This window comes from Geotrypetes seraphini, chromosome 2 (assembly GCF_902459505.1).
Source record: "Geotrypetes seraphini chromosome 2, aGeoSer1.1, whole genome shotgun sequence".
Classification (NCBI taxonomy): Eukaryota; Metazoa; Chordata; class Amphibia; order Gymnophiona; family Dermophiidae; genus Geotrypetes; species Geotrypetes seraphini.
In genome coordinates, this window is record NC_047085.1 from 26,193,490 (window position 1) to 26,221,440 (window position 27,951).

At 43.4% G+C, this 27,951-nt stretch overlaps 1 protein-coding gene across 10 annotated transcripts in view; it reads left to right on the forward strand.

Moving 5' to 3' along the window:
- The window catches only part of FAM135B (family with sequence similarity 135 member B), a 412,048-nt gene that overhangs the window by 306,639 nt on the left and 77,458 nt on the right, over nt 1-27,951 (forward strand). For all 10 annotated transcript variants that reach the window (XM_033934533.1, XM_033934537.1, XM_033934535.1 and 7 more), the window contains one exon: nt 10,119-10,273. In XM_033934533.1, coding sequence (XP_033790424.1) covers nt 10,119-10,273 — 155 coding nt within the window. The remainder of the gene's footprint in view (nt 1-10,118; nt 10,274-27,951) is intronic.

Sequence of the window (27,951 nt, forward strand, 5' to 3'; positions counted from 1 at the left end):
TGCTCTCATTCACTTTTCCCAACAATTATCTACCCTCACTTCACTCTCAGTGAGACACATGATGGTTCTTCTAGGTCACATGGCCTCTACTGTTCACGTGACTCCTTTTGCCAGACTTCACCTCAAAATTCCTCAGTGGACCCTGGCTTCTCAATGGATGCAGGCCTTCGATCCACTCTCTCAACACATTATAGTGACTTCTACTCTACGACACTCTCTTCAATGGTGGATGCTTTCATCCAGTCTTTCCAGAGGGTTGCTGTTCCAGACGCCTCCTCATCAGAAAGTCCTCACAACAGATTCCTCACCCTATGCTTGGGGGGGGGGGGGGGCTCATCTAGAAGGTCTCCGTGCCCAGAGACATTGGTCCACCACGGACTGTTGGAATCACATCAGTCTGTTGGAACTCAGAGCGATCTTCGATGCTCTCAAAGCTTTTCAGCATCTTCTTCATGATCAAGTCGGGCTCATTCGTACAGGCAACCAAGTAGCCATGTATTAAGTGAACAAACAGAGGGACAGGATATCTCCTTCTTTGCAAGGAAACTCAGAAGGTTTGGAATTGGGCAATTCATCACAATGTGTTTCTCAAAGCAGTTTACATTCAAGGAGAAGAAAACTCCTTGGTGGACAAATTGAGTCGTGTTCTGCAACCTTACGAATGGACACTCAATTCAGCATCTCTCCGTCACATTTTTTCTCAGTGGGGGACTCCTCAAATAGATCCCCAAAACTACAGACTGCCTCAGTTTTGCTCCAGGCTTTACTCCCCTCACTGCCTGGAGGCAGATGCTTTTCTTCTGTAATGGACGACCAGGTTCCTCTATGCATTTCCTCCAATCCCTCACATTCTCAAGACCCTGGTTAAGCTCAAGCATGACCACGCCACCATGATTATGATAGCTCCTCAGTGGCCCAGGCAATCTTGGTTCTCCCTTCTACATCAACTCAGCAGCAGAGAGCCACTACTTCTATCAATTTTTCCATCTCTGCTTACACAGAGTCACAGTTCTCTTCTTCATCCCAGTCTCCAATCCCTACATCTGACAGCTTGGTACCTCTCGACATAACTTATGTCATATCTGTCCTGTCTCGATTATTATGGATGTACTTTGTAACCTGTTCTAGGATCCTTTGGGAGGATGGGCTAAAAAATTGAATAAATAAATAAATAAAAATAACTTCAAAACTACAGTTTTCTCAATCGTTCAGAGACATCTTAAGAGGCTTCCAAAAAACCTGCCACCAGACAATGTTACAATCAGAAGTGGACTAGGTTTGCTGCGTGGTGCACTCTTCATCACAAGGAGCCTCAATCTACCTCCTTGTCTTCAATTCTGAATTACCTATTTCATTTATCTCAATCTGGCCTCAAATCAACCTCCATTAGAGTCCATCTCAGCACAATTGCTGCTTTCATCAGCCACTGCAGGGGAAACCCCTTACTGCTCATCCTCTGGTTTCCAGATTTATGAAAGGACTTTTAATGTCAAACGACCTCCAGTGGTTTGGGACCTCAATGTGGTTCTTTCTCAATTGATGTAGTCTCCATTTGAACCAATGTCTATGGCTCATCTCAAGTATTTCACTTGGAAAGTGGTTTTTCTTATCACTCTCACTTCTGCTCGCAGAGTTAGCAAGCTTCAAGCTTTAGTAGCGGATCACAGTTTTTCATCACGACAAGGTAGTACTCTGGACTCATCCGAAGTTCTTACCAAAAGTTGTTACGAACTTTCATCTCAATCAATTGTTCTTCTAGTGTTTTTCCCTAAGCCTCATTCTCATCCTGGAGAATCAGCCCTTCATACCCTGGACTGTAAATGTGCTTTGGCTTTCTATTTACAAAGGAATAAATCACATCGATGGTCTCCCCAGCTTTTCGTCTCCTTTGATCCAAGCAAGCTATGTCATTCAGTCTCCAAAAGAACAATATTCAACTGGTTGGCTGCTTGCATTTCCTTCAGCTATGCTCAGACTGGTCTGCATTTAGAGGGTCAAGTTACAGCCCACAAAATTAGAGCAATGGCAGCTTCAGTAGCTTTCCTTAGATCTACACCTATTGAGAAATTTGTAAAGCTGCCACTTGGTTTATACATTCACTTCTCATTATTGTCTGGATTCCTTCTTCAGTTGGGATAGCCGGTTTGGCCAAACAGTATTACAAAATTTATTCTCCTAAATGCCAACACTCCCACCATCCCATTCTGGTTAGCTTGGAGGTCACCCATATGTGAGAATATGCTGCCTGCTTGTCCTGGGATAAAGCACAGTTACTTACCGTAACAGGTGTTATCCAGGGACAGCAGGCAGATATTCTCACAACCCACCTACCTCCCCTGATTGGCTTCTTAGCTAGCTATCTGAATTGAGGAGATGCGCGCCCTACGTCAGGCGGGAATGCACTAGAGAGCTGCACGGGAACGGGGACGACGGGAATCCCGCGGGCATCCCGCGGGTTCCCCCTTTGGGTCACGGGGATCCCGTGGGGACGCCACCTAGGGTCGCGGGAATCCCGTGGGGACGCCTCTGAGGGTCGCAGGGTTCCTGCGGGGCTGGATCTACTAAGTCACGCGGCTTTTCTCCCTACCTGCTCTGCTTGCAGCACAGAGCCGAACGGAAGTCTTCCCGACGTCAGCGCTGACGTCGGGAGTTCGGCTTTGTGCTGCAGGCAGGGCAGGTAAGGAGGAGAGTAGAGTAGCCTCGCGGCTCGAGTGGCTACCAAGGGAGGGGGGCGGTCCGCCCCGATGCAGCACAGCCGGCCAGGTCCCCTTACTTTTGTGGCGCTTCCCCGACCGACCGACAACAGCCCCGATCCGACAAACCTCCCTGCCCTTAACCGCGAATCTAAATTACCTTCTTACAGCAGCTGTAAGAAGGAAATTTAGATTCGCGGTTAAGGGCAGGGAGGTTTGTCAGACCGGGGCTGTTGTCGGTCGGTCAGGGAAGCGCCACAAAAGTAAGGGGACCTGGCCGGCTGTGCTGCACCCGGGGCGGGATAGAAGGAGGGGGGAGAAGGACGCTGAAAGCACTGGGGAAGACAAAGGGGTGGAGAAGGACACTGAAAGGCCATGGGGAAGACAGGGGGGGGGAGGACACTGAAAGCACTTGTGGAAGACAGAAGGGGGAGAAGGACCCTGACAGGGCATGGGGAAGACGGGGGGGGTGGAGAAGGACGCTGAAAGGCCATGTGGAAGACAGAGAGGGAGAAGGACGCTGAAAGGACATGGGGAAGACAGGGGAGAAGGACACTGAAAGGACATGGGGAAGACAGAGGGGGGAGAAGGACACTGAAAGGACATGGGGAAGACAGAGGGGGGAGAAGGACACTGAAAGGAAATGGGGAAGAGAAAGTGGGGAGAAGACGCTGGCAGGGAAGAAGACAGAGATGCCAGACTATGGGGGGAGCGGAGGGAAGAAGATGGGTGCCAGACCAATTTGGAAGGGGGGAGAAAGGGAGAGGCACAGTGACAGAGCAAATGGAAGACGCAGAAGGAAGAGAGACAGTGGATGGAAGGAACTGAATGAGAACACGAGGAAAGCAGAAACCAGGCAACAAAGGTAGGAAAAGAATTCTATTTCTTTTTCTTTTTTTTTTTTTTGCTTCAGGATAAAGTAGTATATTAGTTGTGTTGATAAAAATTTATAAACAAAAGAGGCTCTGGTAGAAACCCGTTTGCAAAGTATGTATTCTTCCCAATTAATATTTCCAAATTAATAAAGTCTTTTTGCTTATTTGTAAATGGGTTTCTACCAGAGCCTTTAATTCAGTAGCATAATTAAATGAAATAATTATTTCTGAAGTTTATAGGGACGGGCGGGGACGGAGGGGATTCCTCACGGGGATGGGCGGGACGGAGGGGATTCCTCGCGGGGACGGGTGGGGACGGAGGGATTCCTCACAGGGACGGGTGGGGATGGGTGGGATTCCTCACGGAGACGGGTGGGACTTTGGCGGGGACGGGTGGGATTTCTGTCCCCGTGCAACTCTCTAGAATGCACCTTGCACATGCGTGGTGTGGCAGTCGCCAACTTTCTGAAACTTTCTTCAAGCAAGATTGCTTATCAGGCTATCCGCACTGGGCTCCATGGATGCCATCACCAATATATGAGAATATCTGCCTGCTGTCCCTGGATAACACCTGTTATGGTAAGTAACTGTACTTTTTCAAACCCATTGTTCAGAAATACCTCTTTGTAAGCTCTGTCAGAAACCTACTACCAAGAGGGAATTCATGTGCTACCCTTAATTTTTAGTGAAAAATTTACCCTAATGAAGAGTGAGTTTGTACTTGAAGCATAATTATGTCTGATTAGACTGAATTTATATTATGAAGAATATAGCATATTGAGGCAAATTTTCTTTCAGCAATTTTGAAGAATAGTTGAATCAGTTTGAAGATAAATAATGATTTTTCTTAACAAATTTTCTTGCTGTTAATTAGAATGGACTCTGATGTATAAAAATAATTGTGCACATGTATAGATAATAGTATGGACCTATGATTAAAACATGTCCTAAGTTGAGATGATAGTAATACATCTCTGACCCCAATTTGGGTTTTGATAGACTCTGATGCTTCTGATGATCCTAATTAATAGTGGATATAAAGATTATGCTCCTGGTAGTGTTTTGTTTGGGGTAATTTCTCTGGTAGCACTGAGAAAGGATGACATGTTTTTTTGAGGACTTGACATCTATCAGGCATCATGGGATTACCATCTTCCGAAAAGCGCTTTTAAAATAGCCAGTCTATAAATTCTATAGATTCTATAGACTGGGGTGTCTACTGAGTTAGGCACCTACATTAATTGTTTTATATTAGTTCAATTGGCATTGTTAATTGAACAGTGCTATTATAAAACAATTAAAAACGATTAAAAAAAATTTCAGGTAGGCTCCTAACTCAGTAGGTGTAGAGAGGAAAATAGTGATAGAGTTCAAAAAAGCGTGGGATGAACACAGAAGATCTAGAGCAGACATGGGCAACTCTGGTCCTCGGGGGCCAGAATCCAATTGGGTTTTCAGGATTTCCCCAATGAATATGCATGAGATCTATTTGCATGCACTGCTTTCAATGCATATTTATTGGGGAAATCCTGAAAACCCGATTGGATTCCGGCCCTCGAGGACTGGAGTTGCCCATGTCTGATCTAGAATCAGAAAATATTGAAGAACTAAGGCCAGTACTGGGCAGACTTGCAGGGTCTGTGTCTGTATATGTCCTTCTGAATGAGGATGGGTAGGGAGGGCTTCAGTGGCTGGGAGGGTGTAGATGGGCTGGAGTGAGCTTTGACAGAGACTTCAGTAGTTGGAACCCAAGCACAGAACCGGGTAGAGCTTTCGATTCTTGCCCAGAAATGGCTAAGAAGAAGGAAAAAAAAACCAAAAAACACTTGAATTGAATCAGGTTGGGCAGACTAGATGGACCATTCAGGTCTTTATCTGCCATCATCTACTATGTTATGTAAAAGTTTCTATTCTGCTTATCAACTAAGTGGGATAGAAAATTTTAAAATAAATAAATCTATACTGAGGTGCCGTACCTGAAAAGTGGGCATGATTAGGAGTGGAGTTTGAAATGGAATGAATTAGGTACTAGTATTTTAGGCCAAGAAAATCCTAGCCTAATATACCAGCACCTAAGTTGCAGATGCCCAGTAGCACCTAACTTGATTTACGTGCCTCTAAGCACGATTCTATAAACAGTGCCTAACTTTGAATGGCAGGTAGTAGGTGCTGTTTCCTAGGCACCCACTGATTAAGGCACCATTTGTAGAATCAGGTCCTTTGGGTCTTTAAAAACCAGTGTCTAAATAAGTGCTTACTTAAACCAGGCACCCTGTTATAAAATTAACCTCAAAATATGTGGTTCCTATTTTTATGGGCAGCTAATAGGAGGCAAAACAACATACATACAGTTTAAATGTCTGCATGCTATGCTTCTCCCAGCCAAAATGTCCTCTGCTTTAGCACCTCTCTAGACTGGCACAGCTCACTGATGGGTAATAGCTCACGATGATCAGCAGGTGGAGACTGAAACAACTTTTGGCTGTAGTACAAGTAGCTGTGTTTCCCCCTAATATAACCAATCTGCTCTCAGTCTCCAGCAGGTGTGGTAAGCTGTTGCAGTCTTCCCTTGATTAGTGTAGGGCTATTGAAAGTTTTGTAGTGGCCTTCTTGTCTGTCTGGTGCCGGACTGAGCTTTGGGGGATCCTTTCGGGGGTCTGTCAGACCTCCGGGATGTCACACTCGACAGGGTCGATTCCCTCCACCTCCCCCAAGTTTTGTAGAGGAGCCTCAGCTGTAAGCCTTGCCACCGATACCGGCAAGGCCATATGGCTTAGAGAGCCAGTGGAGGAAAAAAAAAATCCTGAGGCAGTGCCGGTCTGAAGTGTTTTTATTCTTAACTGGCACCTTTCTTTTAACTAGGTTACGTATTGTGCAAAGAGCACTTTTAAAGGGAGGTCGATGTGGCCGGTCTGTGCTTGCAGTGTGCCAGCCGCTGTGAAGGGGAATCCTCATCGACTTCGGGTGCCGACATCCAGGGATCCCCTTTGCGAGTGCCTCACACACCTGCAGCTGACAGCGGGGAAGATCGGGTTTCCCTCAGCCTCCAACGATCAGTGAAATAAGGTTTCCATTACCGCCGAAGCTCCCTTACAGCTGCTGCTGGCTTACCTACTTTAGCGTCAAAGGCAGTTCAGGCCTCTCAGCTGCTAAGGCCTCGGGGGAGTTTTTCTCGGCGGGTTTTGCACTAATTTTGGCAGGAAGCTCCTCCATTTTGTCTGCAGCCTCAGGTGACCTTCCCCCTATATTAGAGAAACAGGAACAGGTTTCTGCTGGGTCCACTGCTTTGGGACGCCAGATGTTTTTTCCCCTGATTTTGTTTTGGCCTTGTGCAAGGCTTCTCTTCGGGTGGCTGGGGGTTCTGCTTCCACCCCGGAGGTCATTGGGGGGGTTCCCTCTGTGTCCACTACAGTTTGGTCCTCCTCAGCACCGGTTTCAATCTCATCCCCCTCCTCTTTCGTCCAAGTGGTCAAGGGTCTCTTGGGATGATGATATTTGATATGGGGAGCAGTTTTCACTTGATGAGGACTTGGACCCCATTGTGGACATCTAGGATCATTTTGGGAGGGCGGATGCTGCTTGCGGAGGTTTTTTTGGTTCCGCCAGCTGGTGAGGATGCGTCTGTAATGCACATTTTTCAGCGGGAAGAGCTCCAGGAGCTTATTCTTCAGGTTTCCTCAGTGTTGTGATTCGAGGAGTACACGAAGGAGCCCCTGCTATGGTGGACCCCCTGCATCGGGGAATCCGCTCAGCCTCCTGCTCTTTTCTTATGCATCAGGATATTTGGGATATTGTGCTTGCGCAGTGGAAGGCGTCGGAGTCGTCTTTTCGTTTTGCACGCTCTATAGCTTGCTTGTATCCCATCCCGGAGGGGGATAGGATACCTTGAAGTCACTGGTAGTGGACACTGGTTTCAGCCATCGCAAAATGGCATATAGTACCGTTAGAGGGTGGCTCAGCTTTGAGGGACTCCGAGGAGCATAAGTTAGTCTCTTCTTAAGCAGAATTTTGATGTCACTGCCCTAAAGATCCAGGAGGCAATGTGTGGCGGTCTGGTGGCTCAGGCTTATTTTCAGTGGGCTGAGTGTGTCCTTGACCCGGGAGTCTGATGACTGGTCCTTGGTGGAACAGGAAGTAGCCAAAGTTGAGATGGGTGCTTCTCATCTCTCGGATGCCATGTATCTGTTACGTGCGTTGGCCAAGCACATGACTCTCTGGGTGGCCACTTACATAGAAACATAGAAAGTGACGGCAGATAAGGGCCAAGGCCCATCAAGTCTACCCACACCAATGACCCTCCCTTACCTCCCTCTGTGAAGAGATCCCACCTGTCGATGCCATTTAGTTTTAAAATCAGGCACACTGCTGGCCTCAATTACCTGTATCGGAAGACCATTCCATCGATCCACCACTCTCTCGGTGAAGAAGTATTTCCTGGTGTCGCTATGCAATGTCCCTCCCCTGATTTTCCACGGATGCCCTCGTGTTGACGTGGGTTCCTTGAAGAAGAAGATATCCTCCCCCACCTCGAGCCGGCGCGTGAGATATTTGAATGTTTCGATCATGTCTCCCCTCTCCCTGCGTTCCTCTAGTGAGTAGAGCTGCAATTTATTCAGCCGTTCCTCATATGGGAGATCCCTGAGCCCTGTGACCATCCGTGTGGCCATTCGCTGGACCGATTCAAGTCTCAGCACATCTTTGCGGTAATGTGGTCTCCAGAATTGTACACAGTATTCCAGATGGGGTCTCACCATGGACCTATATAATGGCATTATGACTTCGGGCTTACGGCTAACGAAACTCCTGCGTATGCAACCTATGATTTGTCTGGCCTTAGATGAAGCTTTCTCCACTTGAGTAGCAGTCTTCATGTCCTCACTGATGATTACCCCTAAGTCTCGTTCCGCTACAGTTCTCTCTAGGATCTCACCATTAAGAGTGTAAGTCTTACATGGATTTTTGTTGCCAAGGTGCATGACCTTGCATTTTTTGGCGTTGAAACTTAGTTGCCAGGTCCTGGACCAATTCTCCAGTAGGAGGAGGTCGTGCGTCATACTATCGGTCTTGGATTTAATGTCAGGTCCTGTTGTGGTCTTGCCTACTATATTGCATAGTTTGGCGTCATCGGCGAATAATGTTAATTTACCCTGAAGCCCCTCAGCCAAGTCCCTTATGAAGATGTTGAATAAGATTGGGCCCAAGACCGAGCCCTGCGGTACTCCACTGATCACCTCTGTCATTTCGGAGGGGAGCCATTTACCACCACCCTCTGAAGTCTACCTCGTAGCTAGTCCCCCACCCATGTAGTCAAGGTATCGCCCAAACCTATAGAGCTCATCTTGTTCAACAACCTGCGGTGTGGTACGCTATCGAATGCTTTGCTGAAATCCAAGTACACGATGTCCAGGGACTCCCCAATATCCAGCTTCCTCGTCACCCAGTCAAAGAAGCTGATCAGGTTGGATTGACAAGACCTCCCTTTTGTGAACCCATGTTGACGGGGATCTCGCAAATTCCCCGTCAATATGGGTTCACAAAGGGGAGGTCTTGTCAATCCAACCTGATCAGCTTCTTTGACTGGGTGACGAGGAAGCTGGATATTGGGGAGTCCCTGGACATCGTGTACTTGGATTTCAGCAAAGCATTCGATAGCGTACCACACTGCAGGTTGTTGAGCAAGATGAGCTCTATAGGTTTGGGTGATACCTTGACTACATGGGTGGGGGACTGGCTAGGAGGTAGACTTCAGAGGGTCGTGGTGAATGGCTCCCCCTCCGAAACGACAGAGGTGATCAGTCATATCCTGTGGCTCCGGGCTTGGTCAGCAGATGCGGCATCTAAGGCTAAGCTTACAAAATTTCTCTTTCAGGGCTCTTTCTTGTTTGGTGAGAATTTGGACAAGTTAGTTCACACTTTAATGCGCATGAGTCGAGTCTCTTTCATTTGAAAGGAAACTCTGCAATGAGAGGGCAAAGGATGAAGTTAAGAGGTGATAGGCTCCGGAGTAATCTAAGGAAATATTTTTTTTACAGAAAGGGTGGTAGATGCATGGAACAGTCTCCCAGACGAGGTAGTGGAGACAGAGACTGTGTCTGAATTCAAAAGGGCCTGGGATAGGCACGTGGGATCTCTCAGAGAGAGAAAAAGATAATGGTTACTGTGGATGGGCAGACTAGATGGGCCATTTGGCCTTTATCTGCCATCATGTTTCTATGTTAGGGGGAAGTAAAGCTACTTATACTACAGCCAAAAGTTTGTCTCCACCTGCTAATGATGGTGAGCTATTACCCATCGGTAAACTATGCCGATCTGGAGAGTCTAAAAGAAAGAAAATTAGCAGGTAAGAACCTAATTGCTCCTTTCTCTAGGAATGCTTTTTTATAACCTGGTTTAAAATAAATGCAATGTGGAAGCCCATGTAATTTGTGCCTTTCAATCAAGCCGATTTTCAGAAATGAATATCTGTTTACTTATGCAGATTATGGAGAAATTTGATGTTTTTGCAGTTAATAAAGTTATTTTTATATATTCCTAATGTCTTGTCTACTAGGATTCAAATCTACAATCAGATGTCTTCAGACATACGAAATTCTGAATACTTCACTAGCATGCCACCTCTGCCTGTAGAATGTCTGGATATAGATGGAGACTGGAACTCTCTTCCCATTATTTTTGAGGACAGATATGTGGATTTCACCCAGAATGGTCAGTACTTTTATACTTGGAATAAAATTAAGGCCTTCTTTTATGTATGCGACACACAGTCAATTCTTTTGCGCATTGCAAGTCATAGTCCCATTGAATAGAACATTTCACTCTATGTTCCAGCACCAGGAGAACCTGGAGCCACAGCTCGGTAGTAGGGCATTCTAAGAATAGATGAACCAAAGTGCCCTGGAATCGATTGCATTTAGGGCACACATTACCCTCCCACAAACCCATAGTCACTTGAGAAATATAGGCCCGATGTAATTTCTTATATTGCATTTCCCTAAGATCTACTGAGACCACCAGAGTGTGGGCAGATTCAAACAGTGCCAGAAATCATGGTCTTGAATAAGTAATCGCCAAGTCTCTATGCCAAAGGACCACTATGTGGTCTATAGGATGTAAGTTCCCAGAGGTTTTCAAAAGTTTATACCAGGTGGAGAGTGTATTTGCTTCGGGAGGAGTGTTTAAAAATTGTTGATCCAAGGGGCCAAGGAACCAAAGGTCACCCCAGCACTGCTTCAGTGTGCAATAATAATGACAGACCTGAAGATAGGCCCAGAAATGGGTGGAGGGCAATGCCCATTTAGTCTGCTCCTGGGCAAATGTGGGAAAAGTCCCTCCTCCCATATCCCAGAGATCTTTCAAAGTACCACATCCCCCATGATCCCACAGCTGAAACTAGGACCTTCCCATACCGGGCGGAAAGGCTGCATTCCCAAGGAGCTGCAACAACAGTGAGGCCTCAGAGGCCTTCTTCTGATGTCTCCACCATCACCTCCAACAAGAGTATAAGTTTCAAAAAGAGTACATTAGATGTCCCTCCTGTGGCATCTGAAAAATTCAAGTGCAACAGGATCAAGAAAGAGTGAGGGGAGCACCACGTATTCAGCCATCCCGATGGAGAAAATTTAGAATGACCCATAAGGCCTTCATGAATGAAGCGCATCATGGCTGCTACATTATAAGATCTGGCAAATTCAAGCCCCCCATCTTTTTGTCAAGGGTCAATTTGGAATAACTTTATGGAATAGCAGCAAGAGCAAAGTCTGTACGGAAGTATTTTGGAGCCAATGATGTGGGTAGAGGAGGTTTGAGCATGTTTGCTCAACCTAAAATAGACCTGAGGCTTTTTCTTCCATTCAAGACATTGCTCTTAGCCAAAAGAGTGGAGCACTTTTGTTGCTGTGTATGATATACAATTCTCCACTACACTAAAGTAGATTGAGACACATAAAAAGGAAATTATAGAACAGAATATCTTTTCATCCTTATTTACAATCCATAGAGGAATAGTCTGTAGCGGACAGAATATCTTAGGCAGTAGTATCATTTTTGTTATCGCTATCCTGCCCCACAAGCCCAAAGGTAGTTCTCTCCATTTATGACATAAACCTCAAATGGCCTCAGTATGGTGCAGTACATTATATTGATACATAGTTTTGGAGTTAGGACAAATGGATCCCTAAATACCGCATAGGTTTATTCACTGGGGGAATGGCCAATCCAGCCTGCCACTGTTCTTATTTAACAGTACCCAGGGGCAGTAGCTCCGATTTATCACAGATGACTCTCAGTCCTGATATCTGGCCAAAATGCCTAACTAGTTCTAAGGCTCTATCTAAATGTATATTTGCTTGTGCCAAATATAATAGTATGTCATCGGCAAAAAGGTTAATTCTGTTCTCCCAGTGCCCTTTCCTGATGCTTTGAATGTAGGGATCTTCGTGGATTTTTATGGCTAATGGCTCAATAGCCAACACAAAGAGGAGTGGAAAATAGAGGGCATCTCTGTTGAGTCCCTCTCTCTAACGAAAATGGTGTGGTAAGCTGGCCATTCACCAGTAATCGGGCCTATGAGCACAGATATAAGCTCCGGATCCAGTCATGAATTCTCCCTGCAAACCCATATTCTCCCAAGACTCAAAATAGGTATTGCCATGAGATACTGTCAAAAGCCTTTTCCTTTTCCATGTCCAACCCTTCCATGAGTGCCGTGCCCCCCTGTCCTCATATAGTATGTAAAGCCATCAGGGCTCTGGTGAGGTTCTCATGGATAAGCTGGGGCAAGAAGGTATTGAGTCTCTTGGCCAGGATTGCCGCCAATAGTTTGGCTTCCTGACTGAGCAGTGAAATAGGGCAGTAGGAACCCACCTGCAAGGGATTTTTACTGGGCTTGGGTAGTAGAACTACATGGGCTAAGTTAGGGTTCCACTTATATACTCAGAACAGAGCCCTATATGGAAAACAATACAGTACTCTGCAACACTGCAAGGCCTTAATCACATACACACACCATTCACACACCCATATAAGAGAAAATCAAAAAGAAAAAGAAAAGTGGAGAAAAAGGCCTCAGTTCAGCTTCATTTAGCCAAAAAAACTCCACTCCATAGAAACTCTTACTGCATGAACGCCAAGTTAGGGTTCCCCAGGCCCTTCTGATGGTGCAAGGCATTAAAGGCAGATCTTAACATGGGAGAGACAAGATCAGATAAGATCTTATAGTATTCCGGGCCATAACCTTCTGGGCCAGGAGCTTTGGTCAGATTCAGTGATTTTATGCCCTCTATGATTTCTTGGCTTGAAATAGGAGTGTTTAAATGGATAAGCTGATCTGTGGACAATCATGGTAGCGAAAGACCCTGGAAAAAAAGTATCACAGTCCTGGCTTGTAAATGGTCGGCAAGCATATACACTCTCATAATAATGAACAAATTGATGTCTACTCTGTTGTTGCTTCGTATAAACGGTTATCCCTAATGGATGTAATCACCTGTGTTTTCCAAGCTGGCCTTAGCAGGTTTGCTAGCAGATGACCCACTCTTTCCCCCTTCCCCCAAACAATAGAGCTTATATTTTTGATAATTATCCTGAGTTATCCAAATTCCTCCTCAATTCCTGAAGGTGGGTCCGATCCGTTATAGCCAGACCACCTATATGTTTCCTACGTAGTGTTTGGAATTTGGCAGAAAGAGATAAAAACCCTGCCTCTTACTTTCTTCTCCGCCCAGCCACATAAGCAGTGATAAACCCTCTCACCACTTTCTTTGAGGCCTCCCAAAATATCACTGGGTCAATGTCTGGAGTAAAATTATTGTGATAATAATCTATCCACTGTTCCCTTAAATATTTATGGAAGATTAGATCTTTATAAAGGTAGCCAGTAAATCGCCTTGTGTGCTCAGTGGGGTCAGAGGTAATCTGTAAAGTAAGAAGCGCTGGAGAGTGGTCTGACAAAGGAGTATCCAAAATATCTGCATCTTCCACTAAGGAGGACACAGAGGACGATAATAAGTAGTCCAAACGTGCATAGCTATTATGGGGGTTAGAGAAAAAGGTATAGGTATGTTCCATCGGCAAGATCCTCCATATATCTAGCAGTGCCAAGTGACTGATTAAAAAGTTTACTCCTTTGGCTTCCTGGTCCCTCAGACATGGCTTAGCTGGTTTACAATCGAGTGTAGAGTCAGCTGTAAAGTGAAAATCTCCCCCCAGGAATAACTTGTATTCAGGATATAAACTTAGTTTAGCCAAGAGCTCCGATTAAAAAATGATGGTTGTATATATTAGGTGCATATACATTGCAGAATAGCCATTTGTTCTCCCAATACAATCACATATCTGCCTTCTTTATCTTGGATAACTTTGTGAACATGGATTGGTAGATGTTTATGAAACAAGATGGCCACCCCCCTTTGGTGACTGTTATATGCAGAGAAGCACACCTCACCAAACCACTCTCTCTGCAGTTTACCATGTTCTATAGCATTAAGGTGTGTTTCTTGCAGGTATTCTATATCTACTCTTTCCTTCTTGAACCAATTTAAAACCTTCCGTTTTATAGGTGAATGAAGGTCATCCACATTAAGAGTTGCTAACTTAAGCTTAACCATAAGGTGGAGAAAAGAAGGTTCCAAACCTGCCAGTCAAGAAATGGGAGCACATAAGCCCCTACTATCAAAAACTCCATTGGCTGCCCCTAGAGGCGCGAATCCTGTTTAAGTTCTCCTGTCTGTGTTATAAATCAATATTTGGTCTGGCCCCTTCTTACCTGGTTTCCAACTTCAACCTGGCAAGTTATCTTAGGCCCACACGAAGACTACATCTGTTCACCTACCTGACAATAAAAGCCTGCCACTACAAAAGATTCTTGGACAGAACTCTTGCCTTCCAGGCAGGCAAATGGAACGATTGGCTTAGTAACGTCTTCGCACTCTCATCATCCTATTCCAATTTTAGAAAACTGATAAAAACAAATTTGTTCAATCGATTTGTAAACTAAGAATCAACTCAGCTCTGCCTATTCAACCAGTAACACTAAGAACTATATAGCTCTCATATTCTTTCATTATGTAAGATTGTATTGCTGACTTTGATTGTAACCTCTTCGCTGATTGTCCAGTGCTTCTTGCCTCAAACTTCTATGGCTTTGGCGGTATATAAGAATAAAATTATTATTATTATTATTTTTGTCGATGAGACTGAACGGTCCCCCAGCTAAACCATCCAGTCCTCTTGCCATTCACCAAGTGTGGTTGTATAATCTTCCCAAGATCACAGTTCCCCTCCCATCGTGTATATAATAATAATATTTTTTATATACCACCAAAGCCAAAGTAGTTTGAGGCGGTTTACAATAAGAAGAGCTGGACAGTCAGCGAAGACATAACAATGAATATAAGCTGCTCCTTTCCTGCATCTCAAACTCACAAGACAACTTATTCATTCCCCTCCAATCATACACCCCTTGACACATTCCCCCTCCCCACTAATCCCCCTCCCCACTAATCCCCCTCCCATGAGAATCCTACTCTCATGAAGTCTCAAAAATACAAAAAGAACAGAAACAAGTGAAACCAAGAATGCAATCATATGAACAGAATGATATAGAATAGGGGGGTTTCCAGACTCCAGCAGCAGTGAAATGTCCACAGGCAGATATTCCACCCAAACAATAGAAAATATTGGAAGAGGCAACCCACTCATAAGAGTTAATATTGTACTAAAAAGAATGGTAATATAGTCCAACGAGGGTGTGCTCTCTCTGACCCTGCCCCAGAAATTCTGTGTCCTGCCTGGCCCGTCTACTGCATGGTGATGGAAGTAAGCAGTGCCCCAGGGAAACAGCACCTCAGCTATGCAGGCACCATATGTAACTTTGCAGAACTACATATGTCCAAAACCTCGGGAGAACCTGAAAAAAAAAACCTGTTATGAACTGTCCTTGCATATTATCATAGGAAGTCTAGCCATGAAGGTCAGAAGTAGTCTAGGTAGCCTCGTCTCAATCTCCCTACCACCTAGGGCATTGAGGTAACCAATTCCCTATTCAGAAATGAGAAAAATCAGGCCAATGAAGTCAAGGGATGCTCATGCTCATTTCCAGGCCGGTTAACAGAGTCCAGGAACTGCTGGGCTGCCGCTTTATCAACGAGGGTGAATACTTTGCCCTCCCTCCACACTCGCAGGCTAGCCGGGTAAACCAGGGCAAATCTCACCCCTTTCTTATGGAAAGAGGAACAGATGGGTGCCATTTCCTGCCGTTGTGTCACAACTCTGGAAGAATAATCATTGAATAAGAGTAATCTAGCTCCCTCATATTCCAATTGATCTTTCTTTCAGTAAGCTTTCAAAAGCTGTTCTTTCTCTTGCCAGTTGATATATCTGGCTCTCGCTGTTCGGGGTTTAGTGTTTGTTGCAGATTTTAAATCGATTTATCACAGATGACTCTCAGTCCTGATATCTGGCCAAAATGCCTAACTAGTTCTAAGGCTCTATCTAAATGTATATTCGCTTGTGCCAAATATAATAGTATGTCATCGGCAAAAAGGTTAATTCTGTTCTCCCAGTGCCCTTTCCTGATGCTTTGAATGTAGGGGTCTTCGTGGATTTTTATGGCTAATGGCTCAATAGCCAACACAAAGAGGAGTGGAAAATAGAGGGTATCCCTGTTGAGTCCCTCTCTCTAACGAAAATGGTGTGGTAAGCTGGCCATTCACCAGTAATCGGGCCTATGAGCACAGATATAAGCTCTGGATCCAGTCATGAATTCTCCTTGCAAACCCAAATTCTCCCAAGACTCAAAATAGATATTGAGATACTGTCAAAAGCCTTTTCCATGTCCAACCCTACCATGGCTGCCGTATCCCTCTGAACCCTGAAAGTATTAGCTGATACTGGCAGACCCAAGGCTTCCATCAGCGAGTTGTGGAAGATATTATAAAGGTCAGCGTCTATTAAAGACTCCTCTAGGCGGTCAGTAAAAGATGTGACCTGGGCCCATAACCCCTCCACCCTGTACTGTACCTGCTGGGCTTCATCCTCCTGCTCTGAAATTCAACGTTCCTCTTCTAAGATGCGTTGGGAATGTGCATCAAATTTTTCATTAATACCATCTACGTCCAACTGCAGCTTATTCAAGCGATCTTCCAGGGCTGTATTGACCATCTTAGATATTTCCTGAGCCCATTCTCTGACTTGGGGTGGAATCAGTGATACATTGGCCTCCGTATTTTGCTCGTGCATGTCAGGCCTGCTTTTGGAGAGTTTTGAAGTCTCTGCGGGTATTCCTGGCTCCTAGTGCCCCAGAAATATGCAGCCGAACTCAGTTCTCTCAGATCGTTCAGCTGATAAGGACGGGCTTCGTGATAAACTAAACTAAACTAAACCTTGGGTTTGTATACTGCACCATCTCCATAGTTGTGGAGCTTTGCACGGTTTACAGGAATTGTAATGAGAAAGGAACTCCAAGGAAGGGCTAGATGAAGATCAGAGGGGAGTAGAATGTTAGAGGGCTAGGATGTCAGAAGAGGGAGGAGTGTTAGGTTTTGGAGAAGAGCCAGGTTTTCAGATGTTTACGGAAGGGTTGAAGAGCACTCAGGTTTAGAAGAGGGGAGGTAAGGTTGTTCCAGAGCTCGATGAATCTGAAGGAGAGGGAAGTTCCCAGTTTTCCTGGGTGGGAAATGCCTTTTAATGAGGGGAAGGATAATTTCAGTTTTGGGGTAGATATATAAGAAATAAATTACATTACATTACATTACATCTGGTGGTATTAAGATTTGAGGAATTCCAAGAAAGTGGAATTAAAGGAGGAAGGATGCCGTGGAGGATCTTGAAAGTTAGGCAGATGCATTTGAAGTGAACTCTGGAAATTATCGGGAGCCAATGAAGCTTGGAAAGGAGCGGTGAGACGTGATCGAATTTACTTTTTGCAAAGATAAGCTTGGCCGCGGCATTTTGGATCCGTTGGAGTATGTGAAGGTTTTTCTTTGTTAGGCTTATGAAGATAGGATTGCAGTAGTCCAGTCTGGAGAGGATGATGGATTGGACGAGAACGGCAAAATGTTTTTGGTGGAAGCAGGATCTTACTTTCCTCAGCATGTGTAGGCTGAAGTAGCATTTTTTTACCAGGGAGTGATAACAAATAATAGAGAGGCTTTTTTCGCTGATATTTGGGTTAGATGCCATGAAGCCTGGTGATGCACATCCTGCTAGTTTGCGTGCATCACTTGACCCCCCCCCCCCCAGGTGCAAGATATCAATTGACTATGACAGCAAATAAAAAGCCACATGATATAGTGTGTCTAATCTGCACATTTCCTCATTACACTGATTTTGTCCCATGCTTTTTTAAGTGTAACAGGAACCAAGACTTCTCAATATATGAAAGTCAAAAATGGATCTTAAATATAGGTATTAAGAAGTGAGGTAAATCAATTTTCACATACACTCAGAATTGTGTAATCTCACCAAGAGCCTTGGCTCCTATAGCCGAACCCACCGTCCCATCACTGTGTATGACTTTAATGCAAAATAATAGTAAATAAGGCAACATGCTCTTTGAATGCTAGATTTGTTCTCAATGGCAATAAGAGGAAAAACCACTCCACTTAGCTTTAAGGTGTGTTAGCATGTCCCGACATGAGCCATGTTTCGAGGGTCTGTTTCAAGGAACCCAAAGGAGATGTGCAAAACTTCAAATGCCAGAGAAATAGTTGCTGAGTGATTCGGACAAAACACTTGTGTTCATAGGTTGAAAAGTCTTTTCTGATTTGCAACCTAAGAACACAACTATGCCCTTTACTGTACTCAGCTGTTCCTGTCTTTCGATTCCAACAGACTAGGAGCTCCTGTTACTGAGAGATCAATATCTGCAAGGTTACCAGACTGTATCTCCTTCTGCTGGAAGGTCATGTCACAGTACATAAAGTTAGAGCAATGGCATCTTCAGTAGCTTATCTACATTCCACTCCCATTGAGGACATTTATAAAGCAGCAACCTGATCCTCAATTCATACTATCACATCCCACTACTGTCTGGAGACTCATTCCAGATGGGATAGTTGGTTTGACTGTGCAGTTCTACAAAGATTATTTTCTAATTAGATGCCAACTTCCCTCCATCCCTTGCATATCAGTTAGGACATCCCACATATGAGAATATGTGCCTGCTTGCCCTGCGATAAAGCACGATTACTTGCCTGTAACAATTGTTATGCAGGGAAAGCAGGCAGTGAGAATATCTGCCTGCTTTCCCTGCATAACAATTGTTACAGGTAAGTAATCGTGCTTTATCGCAGGGCAAGCAGGCACATATTCTCATATGTGGGATGCCCTAACTGATATGCAAGGGATGGATATTCTCACAACCCTCCCTAGTTGGCTTCTTAACTTGTTTACTGAACTGATGGTCCCTCAAGCCGACATCGAATGGAAAGGTATTCATTAATGTGTGCTATGAGCGGTCTCGATACTTCCAAAGAAGTTAGTGACAGTACACTTTAGCACCGTCAATATCGGCCTCTGTGGATGATATCACCCACATGTGAGAATATTTGCCTGTTGTCCTACTACTACTAACACTACTACTTATCACTTATATAGCACTGAAAGGCGTGCACAGCACTGTATATTTTGACATTTATAGACGGTCTCTTCTCGGAAGAGTTTACAATTTAACTTGTACAGACAGACATTACATATAGGATTGGGGATGCAGAACCCAAGGTGAGAGGAGTTAGAAGGAGAGGAAGGACAGGGTAGATATGATACAGATGTTTAAATACTTGAAAGGCATTAATATAGAACAAAATCTTTTCCAAAGAAGAAAAAAATGGTAAAACTAAAGGGCATAATTTGAGATTACAGGGAACAAGTCTTAGGAGCAATGTTAGAAAATTCTTCTTCATGGAGAGGTCCTGCTCTTCTTTCAGGCACACCGAGGTCCTTCTCTTCTTTCAGGCACACCGAGGTCCTTCTCTTCTTTCAGGCACACAAGTTCTTCATCACCTAAACTGGGTTTTTGTGGCACAAATGCAAGATCTTGCATTTCTTAGCATTAAGTTTTACCTGTCAAATTTCAGACCATTCTTCAAGCTTCGCTAGGTCTTTCTTCATGTTATTCACTACATCTGGGGTATCTACTCTATTGCAGATTTTGGTATCATCTGCAAAGAGGCAAATCTTACCTGACAGCCCTTCAGCAATATTACTTATAAAAAATGTTAAAACAGAACAGGCCCAAAAACAGAACCTTGAGGCACACCACTGGTAACATCCCTTTCCTCAGAGCAGTCTCCATAGACCACTACCCTCTATCATCTTCCACTTATCCAGTTCCTGACCCAGCCCGTCTCTTTGGGGCCCATCCCGAGGGCACTCAGTTTATTTATTAGATATCTGTGTAGAACACTGTCAAAGGCTTTGCAAAAATCTAAATACACCATATCTAGCACATTCTCTTTATCCAATTCTCTGGTCATCCATTCAAAGGAATCCATGTTGCCTCCGGTCCTGTAATCCACCGGATTCCAGAAATTTTACCATCCTTTGTTCTAAACGTGTTTCCATCCATTTGCTTACCACAGAAGTCACTTACTGTCTTGTAATTCCCTACTTCTTCCTTACTTCCACTTTTGTATAGATGGACCACATCCACCCTTCTCTAGTCCTCTGGTACCACTCCTGAATCTAGAGAAACATTGAAAAGGTCCATCAGCGGAGCAACCAGAACTTCACTAAGTTCCTTCAGCACCCTTGGATGTATACCATCCAGCCCCATCACTTTGTCTACTTTTAATTTAGGAAATATAAAGACAATAGAATATTGCTTGATACATGGAGAACTTTAAAATATGTTAGTAATCTATCACCAAATCCAATTTCTAAATCATTAAATCAATCCATTTGGCTAAACTCCAAGATTAAAATTGGCGGTTTTCAAATCGTCTGGAAGCATTGGATTATTGCAGGTATAAGGACATTAAATGATGTTGTTTCTAATAGTTCACTGCTTAGTTTTACACAGCTGCAACATAAATTTGGATTAAATAAATCACAAAGCTTTAAGTGGTTGCAGCTGAAGCAGGCTATTCAGGAGGGGTTCCCTGAATGGAAAGTTCTTAATACTCAGTATAGTTTGGAATTCCTATGCTTTCAGGCAAATTTTTTGGGTCACCAAGCCGCGCAGTGGTATAAATTGTATGGATATTTGAATAAAAAACAAAAAACTGATCTTAGGGATATTTGGAGCATTGAGATCAAGCACCAAATTTCTGATTCTCAATGGCCACGACTTTGGTATTGGAGATTAAAAAAGTACAAGGTCAGCATCTATGAGACAAACTTGGTTCTTTTTGTTGCATAGAGCTTTTTGGACCCCAGTTCGTTTACAAAAGTTGGATAGCTCTAGGTCTAATAGATGCTGGCATTGTAATTTAGATGCTGGGACTCTAGATCATTTACTTTTTTTCTGTCCCTTTGTCAATGCCTTTTGGAAGTTAATTTGGTCCCAAATTAATTCAATGTTAGAAAATCATGTTGCCCTATCCTATGATACTATTTTATTTGGAACATCTATGAGATTCAAGAGTCAAATTTCAGCAAATAACAATAAACTTTTGTTAATACTGACGGGGGTTGCCATTCAACATATTACTGGAAATTGGAAGGACTATACTAAACTTAATTATACCTTTTGGTAGAATTCAGTTAGTCGTATTTATAAAATGGAGAGAGTGCTTACTATACAGCAAGGAAGTTTCAAAAAGATTTGGGGGCCAATTGATTGCATATTCTAATGATTAGACACCTTGGACACCTTTTTATTACATAGGACTATATTTAATGTGGGGATGGGGAGGTATGTTATGTGATTTAATGGGTTTATTCCTGATGAATGGGATGGGGGGAGGGGTCTTTTTTATATGCATTTGACAATAATTGTTAGAATGTCAAGTGATTTGTACGAATTATCTGATTGAATATTGTACACTTGTTGCAAGAGTTAAAACTGAATAAAGAATTTAAAAAAAAAAAAATTTAGCTAGCTCCTCACAAACACAGCCCTCTGAAAAGCGATCAGGGTCTACCACTCCTCCATCCCTATTTGCGTTTGTCTTTTGCGGTTTCTCTCCTGGCATTTCAGTTATGAACACAAAACAGAAATTTTGTTTTAATTTTTTATTGTGGTATGGGGGGTGGGTTTTTATTAATAATATATTCTAATGATAAGATATTATATTTATGTGGTATATCTATTTTGTTGGAAAAGTGATATAGGAGGGGGAAGGGTTAAATTTTCTTGTTGAAAGATTGCTGATTTTCAAGTGATGCTGTATCTTACGTGTTTGTTATTTATTGTACACTTGTTGTAAATTATAAATGAATAAAGAATTTTTTTAAAAAACAACAAAAACAGAAATTTTGTTGAGAAATTCATCCTCTTTATCAGTTTCTTCATATTCTCCCCTTTTGAGTCTCACAATGTCACTTTTGCATTTCTTCCTATCACTGATATATCTAAAAAATGTTTTGTCTCCCCATTTTACCGTGACAGCTATTTTTTCTTCCATTTGTATCTTTGCTTTCCTGAGTACTCGACCAACCTCTCTTAACTTTTCCAGATATTTTTGCCTTTCTTCCTCTTTCTGCGATCTTTTGTAGTTTATAAAAGTTACCCTGTTACCTCTTACCTTCTCAGCTACTACTTTTGAGAACCAAAGTGGCCTTCTTTTCTTCTTACTTTTACTTACTTTCCTCACAAAAAGAGGTTTGTCGCCCTTACAATAATACCTTTTAGTTTTGCCCACTGTATTTCTACTCCTTCCAGACATTACCATCCAGATAAGTTCCTGACGTAATCCCCCCATCTGAACAAAGTTAGTTTTTTTTACTACTACTACTAGCACTACCAGGTGTACATAGCACTGTACAGAGTCACAAAGAAGACTGTCTCTGCTCGAAAGAGCTTACAATCTAAACAGACAAGACAGACAAACAGGATGTCATGGATACAGTTAAGAGGAATGGTTAATCTGCTAGCTATATTGATGGGCAATGGGGAGTAAAGTTATTGGATTGGAGTCTACATCAAAAAGGTGAGTTTTCAATCTGCTTTTAAACAAGCTAAGGGAAGGGGCTTGGCGGACAAACCCGAGTAATTTATTCCAGGCATAGGGGGCAGCTAAAGTCTGTAATTGGCAGTAGTTAAGAAAGGTACAGCTAAGAGCAGCTTTTCTAAGGAATGGAGTTCTCTGGGAGGTCTATAAGTAGAGAAATTGAGGGGCAGCAGAAGTCTAGAACCTGTACTTTTGAATGAACTCTCTCTCTATACTCGTCTTAATATTAAATCATACCATGCAGTGATCACTGAATGCCAAATGATCACCCACTGTAACATCAGAAACACTTTCCCTGTTTGTAAGCACTAACTAGCATGACCCCATCTTGTGTATGTTCCATTACCAACTGCTGGAATAGTTCTCCTTGTAGAGAATCCAGGATCTCCCTACTTCAAGTTTATTAGGATTTTATATACCGCCTATCAAGGTTATCTAAGCGGATTTACAATCAGGTACTCAATAATTTCCCTATCTGTCCCAGTGGGCTCACAATCTTATCTAACGTACTTCTAGGAAACCTGCAGTAGGGATACCCCAATCAACATCTGGCTTGTTAAAATCACCTATTAGTAAAACTTTCCCTTTTTTTTTTTTAAACATATTCTGAATGTCTACTGTTAAATCTCTGTCCACTTCTTCTATCTGTGAAGGAGGCCTGTATATCACACCAAGGTAAATATATTTACCATTCCCTCTTTCCAAATTGATCCACAATGCCTGTTTCTTGCCCTGCAGATCCTGCAATTGAGTGGCTTTAATATGATCTTCAACATATAACGCTACTCCCCTCCTTTTCTTCCTACCTTGTCTTTCCTAAACAGATTATAGCCCGGTATAACTACATCCCAGTCATGGTTCTCCATAAACCATGTCTCCGTAATCACCACTATATCCAACTCATCATCTTCCATCACAGCTTCTAAATCCAGAATCATGTTTCCCATACTTCGAGCATTAATATATACTGCTTTCCAGACATTGCTCCTTTTCCCATCCATGCAGAGGTATTCAGTAATTTACTTACCTTATATTCATCCGGGAGCTTTGATCACCCTGCCCCATCACTTCTAGTTTAAAGCCCTCTTCAGTAGATTAGCCAGCCTACTGCTGAAGATGCTTCTTCCCTTCTTTGATAGATGTATACTATCCCTGCTCAGTTGCCCTTGGAAAATCATCCCATGGTCCAGGAAGCCAAAATGCTCTTGATGACACCATCCACGTAGCCACACATTTATCTCCAGGATGCGTGCCTACCTGGCTCTTACCTTCAACAGGGAGGATGGCCGAGGAGGGAAATTTCATGGCAACACCAGGAAGTATTTCTTCACCGAAAGGGTGGTTGATCATTGGAACGAACTTCCACTGCAGGTGATGTGGCCAGCAGAGTGCCAGATTTTAAAAGTAAATGGGATACGCATATGGGATCTCTAGGGGGGTAAAGTCGAGGGGGAGGGTCATTAGAGTGGGCAGACTTGATGGGCTATGGCCCTTTTCTGCCGTCATTTTCTATGTTTCTATGAATACCACCTGTGCACCTAACTGCTTCACCTTCTCTCCCAGAGCCACAAAGTTACTTTTGATACATTTGGAGGGGTACCTCTTTGTCAACGTAAATGAGCAACATCGGATGATAGTCATCAGGCTTGATGAGTGTTGGTCGAGCTGGCAGCGGAAGGCCAGTTATCTGAGTGGCAGGGGAAGCCCTGAAGCAGCCTCCTGCTGCTCATCTATTCGGGATAGGTAGGTGTTTTATTTATATTTTAATGGCCACAGATGTGCATGTGTAACATATGTACATCTGTGGCCATTAATATATAAATAAAACATTTTTTTTAAAAACATTTAAAAAAGTTATGTCAGGACACCCTCTCCCCCCCCCCCCCCCCCGCCCCAAACTTAAAAAATATCAGCAAGAAGGATGCCCACTCCCTTCTGCTGCCAGGGTTTTCCATGAACCTCCCTGCTAGAGAATGCCATGGGGACAAATTTGTCCCCGTCCCCACAGGAACTCAATTTCCCCGTCCTGTCCCCGTGAGTTTTGTCACTGTCCCTGTCCCATTCCTGTATGCTCTGTCTTAATTGCACAAACCTCGAACACTTATGATTTTAAAGTGTTTGAAACTTGTCCAGATGAGGACAGAGCTTGCCAGAAATGGGGCAGGGACTGAAAAAGAATTTGCAGGTATGGGACCGAAAAATGAGTTCAGCGGGAATGTGGAAAAATGTGTTCCCCGTGTCATTCTCTACTCCCTGTCACCTTTAAATTAAAGATTGGCAGTTGGGATGCCCACTCCTTCCTGCCACCAGGCTCCCTCCTGTGAACTCCCAACTTCCCCTGTACCTTTAAATTGAAGATCTGCTGGAGGGAGGCCACTTCCTTCTGCAGGCAGGCCCACCACTTCAAAATGGCGAGCCTTTCCATTCCCGATTCATCCTGGAATGCACTGGGAGGGGCCTATGACTTTGATTTGCCCAAGCGTCTAAGGCCTCTCCCAAACATGCTTTGGCTTACTACCTGGATCGGACCAAGCATCATAGAACTTCCACTCAAGTTTTCCTGTCATTCGATCTTAACAAGCTGGGAGCTCCTGTAAGCAAAAGAACAATCTCTTCTACATGGTTGGACTTTATCTCCTGTGCGCAGGCCGGGCTACCGCTGGAAGGTTATATCAGCACATAATGTTAGAGCAGTGGTGACTTCAGTATCTTATCTATGTTCCATTCCCATTGAGGTCCTCAATGCATACTTTCACATCCCACTACTGTCTGGAGAATCATTCCAGGCGGGATAGTCAATTCAACCAAGCAGTTCTACAAAATTTATTCTCTGTTTAGATGCCAACTTTCCTCCATCCCTCACATCTGTGAGATTATGCTGCCTGCTTATTCTGGAATAAAGCACAGCTACTTACCTGTAACAGGTGCGGCAGCGGCAAAGAAAGCAAATAAAATATTGGGCATGATAAAGAAGGGAATCATGAGTAGATCGGAGAGGGTCATAATGCCGCTTTATAGAGCAATGGTCAGACCCCACTTAGACTACTGCGTCCAACATTGGTCTCCCAACCTAAAGAATGATATAAAACTGCTGGAGAGGGTGCAGAGACGAGCAACGAAGCTAGTAAAGGGTATGGAGAAACTGGAATACGAGGATCGACTGAAGAGACTGGGATTGTTCTCCCTTGAGAAAAGGAGACTACGAGGGGATATGATCGAGACCTTCAAAATATTGAAAGGAATCAACAAAATAGAGCAGAAAAAAATATTTACATTGCCCAACTTGACACGGACAAGAGGACACGGAATGAAGCTAAGGGGGGACAGGTTCAAGACAAATATCAGGAAATTCTGCTTCACGCAGAGAGTGGTGGACACCTGGAATGCTCTCCCAGAGGAGGTTATTGCGGAATCGACCGTTTTAGGATTCAAAAGCAAACTAGATGCACATCACCTTACAAGAGGCATAGAGTGATATGGGTGACTAAAATTACGCCAGGTATACACCGGGCAGGGCCTCCATGTGTGCGGATCACCGGACTTGATGGACCGAAGGTCTGATCCAGAGATGGCGCTTCTTATGTTCTTATGTTCTAGGTGTTAACCAAGGACAGCACGAAGATATTCTTGCAACCCTCCCACCTCCCCTACTTGGTTGCTTAGCTTTTTTACTGATCTGATGGACCCATGAGCCAATATCAGATGGGAAGGCACCAGCGTATGCACAATATGGGTAGTTTCAAGATTTTTGAATAAGTTTAAAGTGACAGTACACTTTTGCTGTCCATACTGGGTTCGTGGTTGATGTCACCTATCTGTGAGAATAACTGCCTGCTGTCCCTGGATAGATGTTACAGGTAAGTAACTGCTTTCTCTGACAGCAAGACACATAACCTTACTTTCTCTCCATCCTCCCATCAGAGTTGTATTATATAGGAATTGTAAACCGTCCAGATATTTGTTTGATGGTCGGTATGTCAAATTGTAAATAATCTTATATATATATATATATATATGGTAAATGACGGCAGATAAAGACCTGAATGGCCCATCCAGTCTGCCCATTAGTTATTTTTATTATAAATTCATAATTAAATTAACTTGTCTCTTCTTTGATATTTCTGGGCCATCGACTAAAGTCCACCTAGTATTGTCCTAGGTAGCAACTGCTGAAGTTGCCATATAAGCCCACTCTAGCCTACCCAACCATCCCATTGTTTGCAGGATATCTACTGTAAAGTCTGGCCAGTAACGTCCTTATGTTCCAAGTTAGTGGAGTTTCCATTGATGCCCTCCTCAGCCCATCCTACACCAAATTACCATATATGGAGCACAAACCATACACGTCTGCCCAAAACCAGCCTTAGTTATTTAATTTCTACCATTTGTTTTCTATTTAATCTTTCATTTGTGTTTCGCTCATACCTATGCAGGCTTTAGGCGACTTACAGAGAGAGAGGGTAATTAGAGATTCTCTGTGTTTATCCCATGCTTTTTTGAATTCCATCACCGTTTTCCTCTCCACCACCTCTCTCAAGAGGGCATTCCAGCCATCTACCACCCTCTCTGTGATAAAAGAATTTCCTAACATTACTCCTAAGTATTCCTCCCTGCAACCTCAAGTTATGCCCTCTAGTTTTACCATTTTACATTGTTTGGAAAAGATTTGGTTCTATATTAATACCTTTCAAGTATTTAAATGTCTATATCATATTTCCCTTGTCCCTTGTCTCCTCTGAGTATACATGTTTAGGTCTTCCATTCTCTTCTCGTACTTCTTTTGATTCAAAGTTTCAAACCCCTTATCATTTTTATCGTCTTCCTGTGGCCAAGTCTTACTTATTACTGCTACTCTTTATTATTTCTATAGTGCTACCAGATGCATACAGCCTTGTACATTAAACATGCAAAAGACATTCCCTGCTTGAAAGAGTTTACAATCTAATTATGACAGGCAAACAGGACAAAGAATCTGTATACACTGTTCAAGTAGAGAATTACAAAAGGAATGATGAGGCAGTTGGGGGACTATAGAGGGTATGGCAAACAGATATGGGTGCTTTTCAAGTGGTTTGGGTTAAGACTTGAGACTGCCAGTTGGTGAATAGATGTGCTAATACGTGTATAGTGCCCTTAAAAGTTGTTGTAAAGAAGTTGGAAAGCATTCGCAAGTAGGCTCTGTTGGATGACATAACCTGTATTTGATGCTATATATTCCACTATCTTTATAGAACACCCGCTAAAGGCAAGTAACCTTATTTATAAGACTCTATC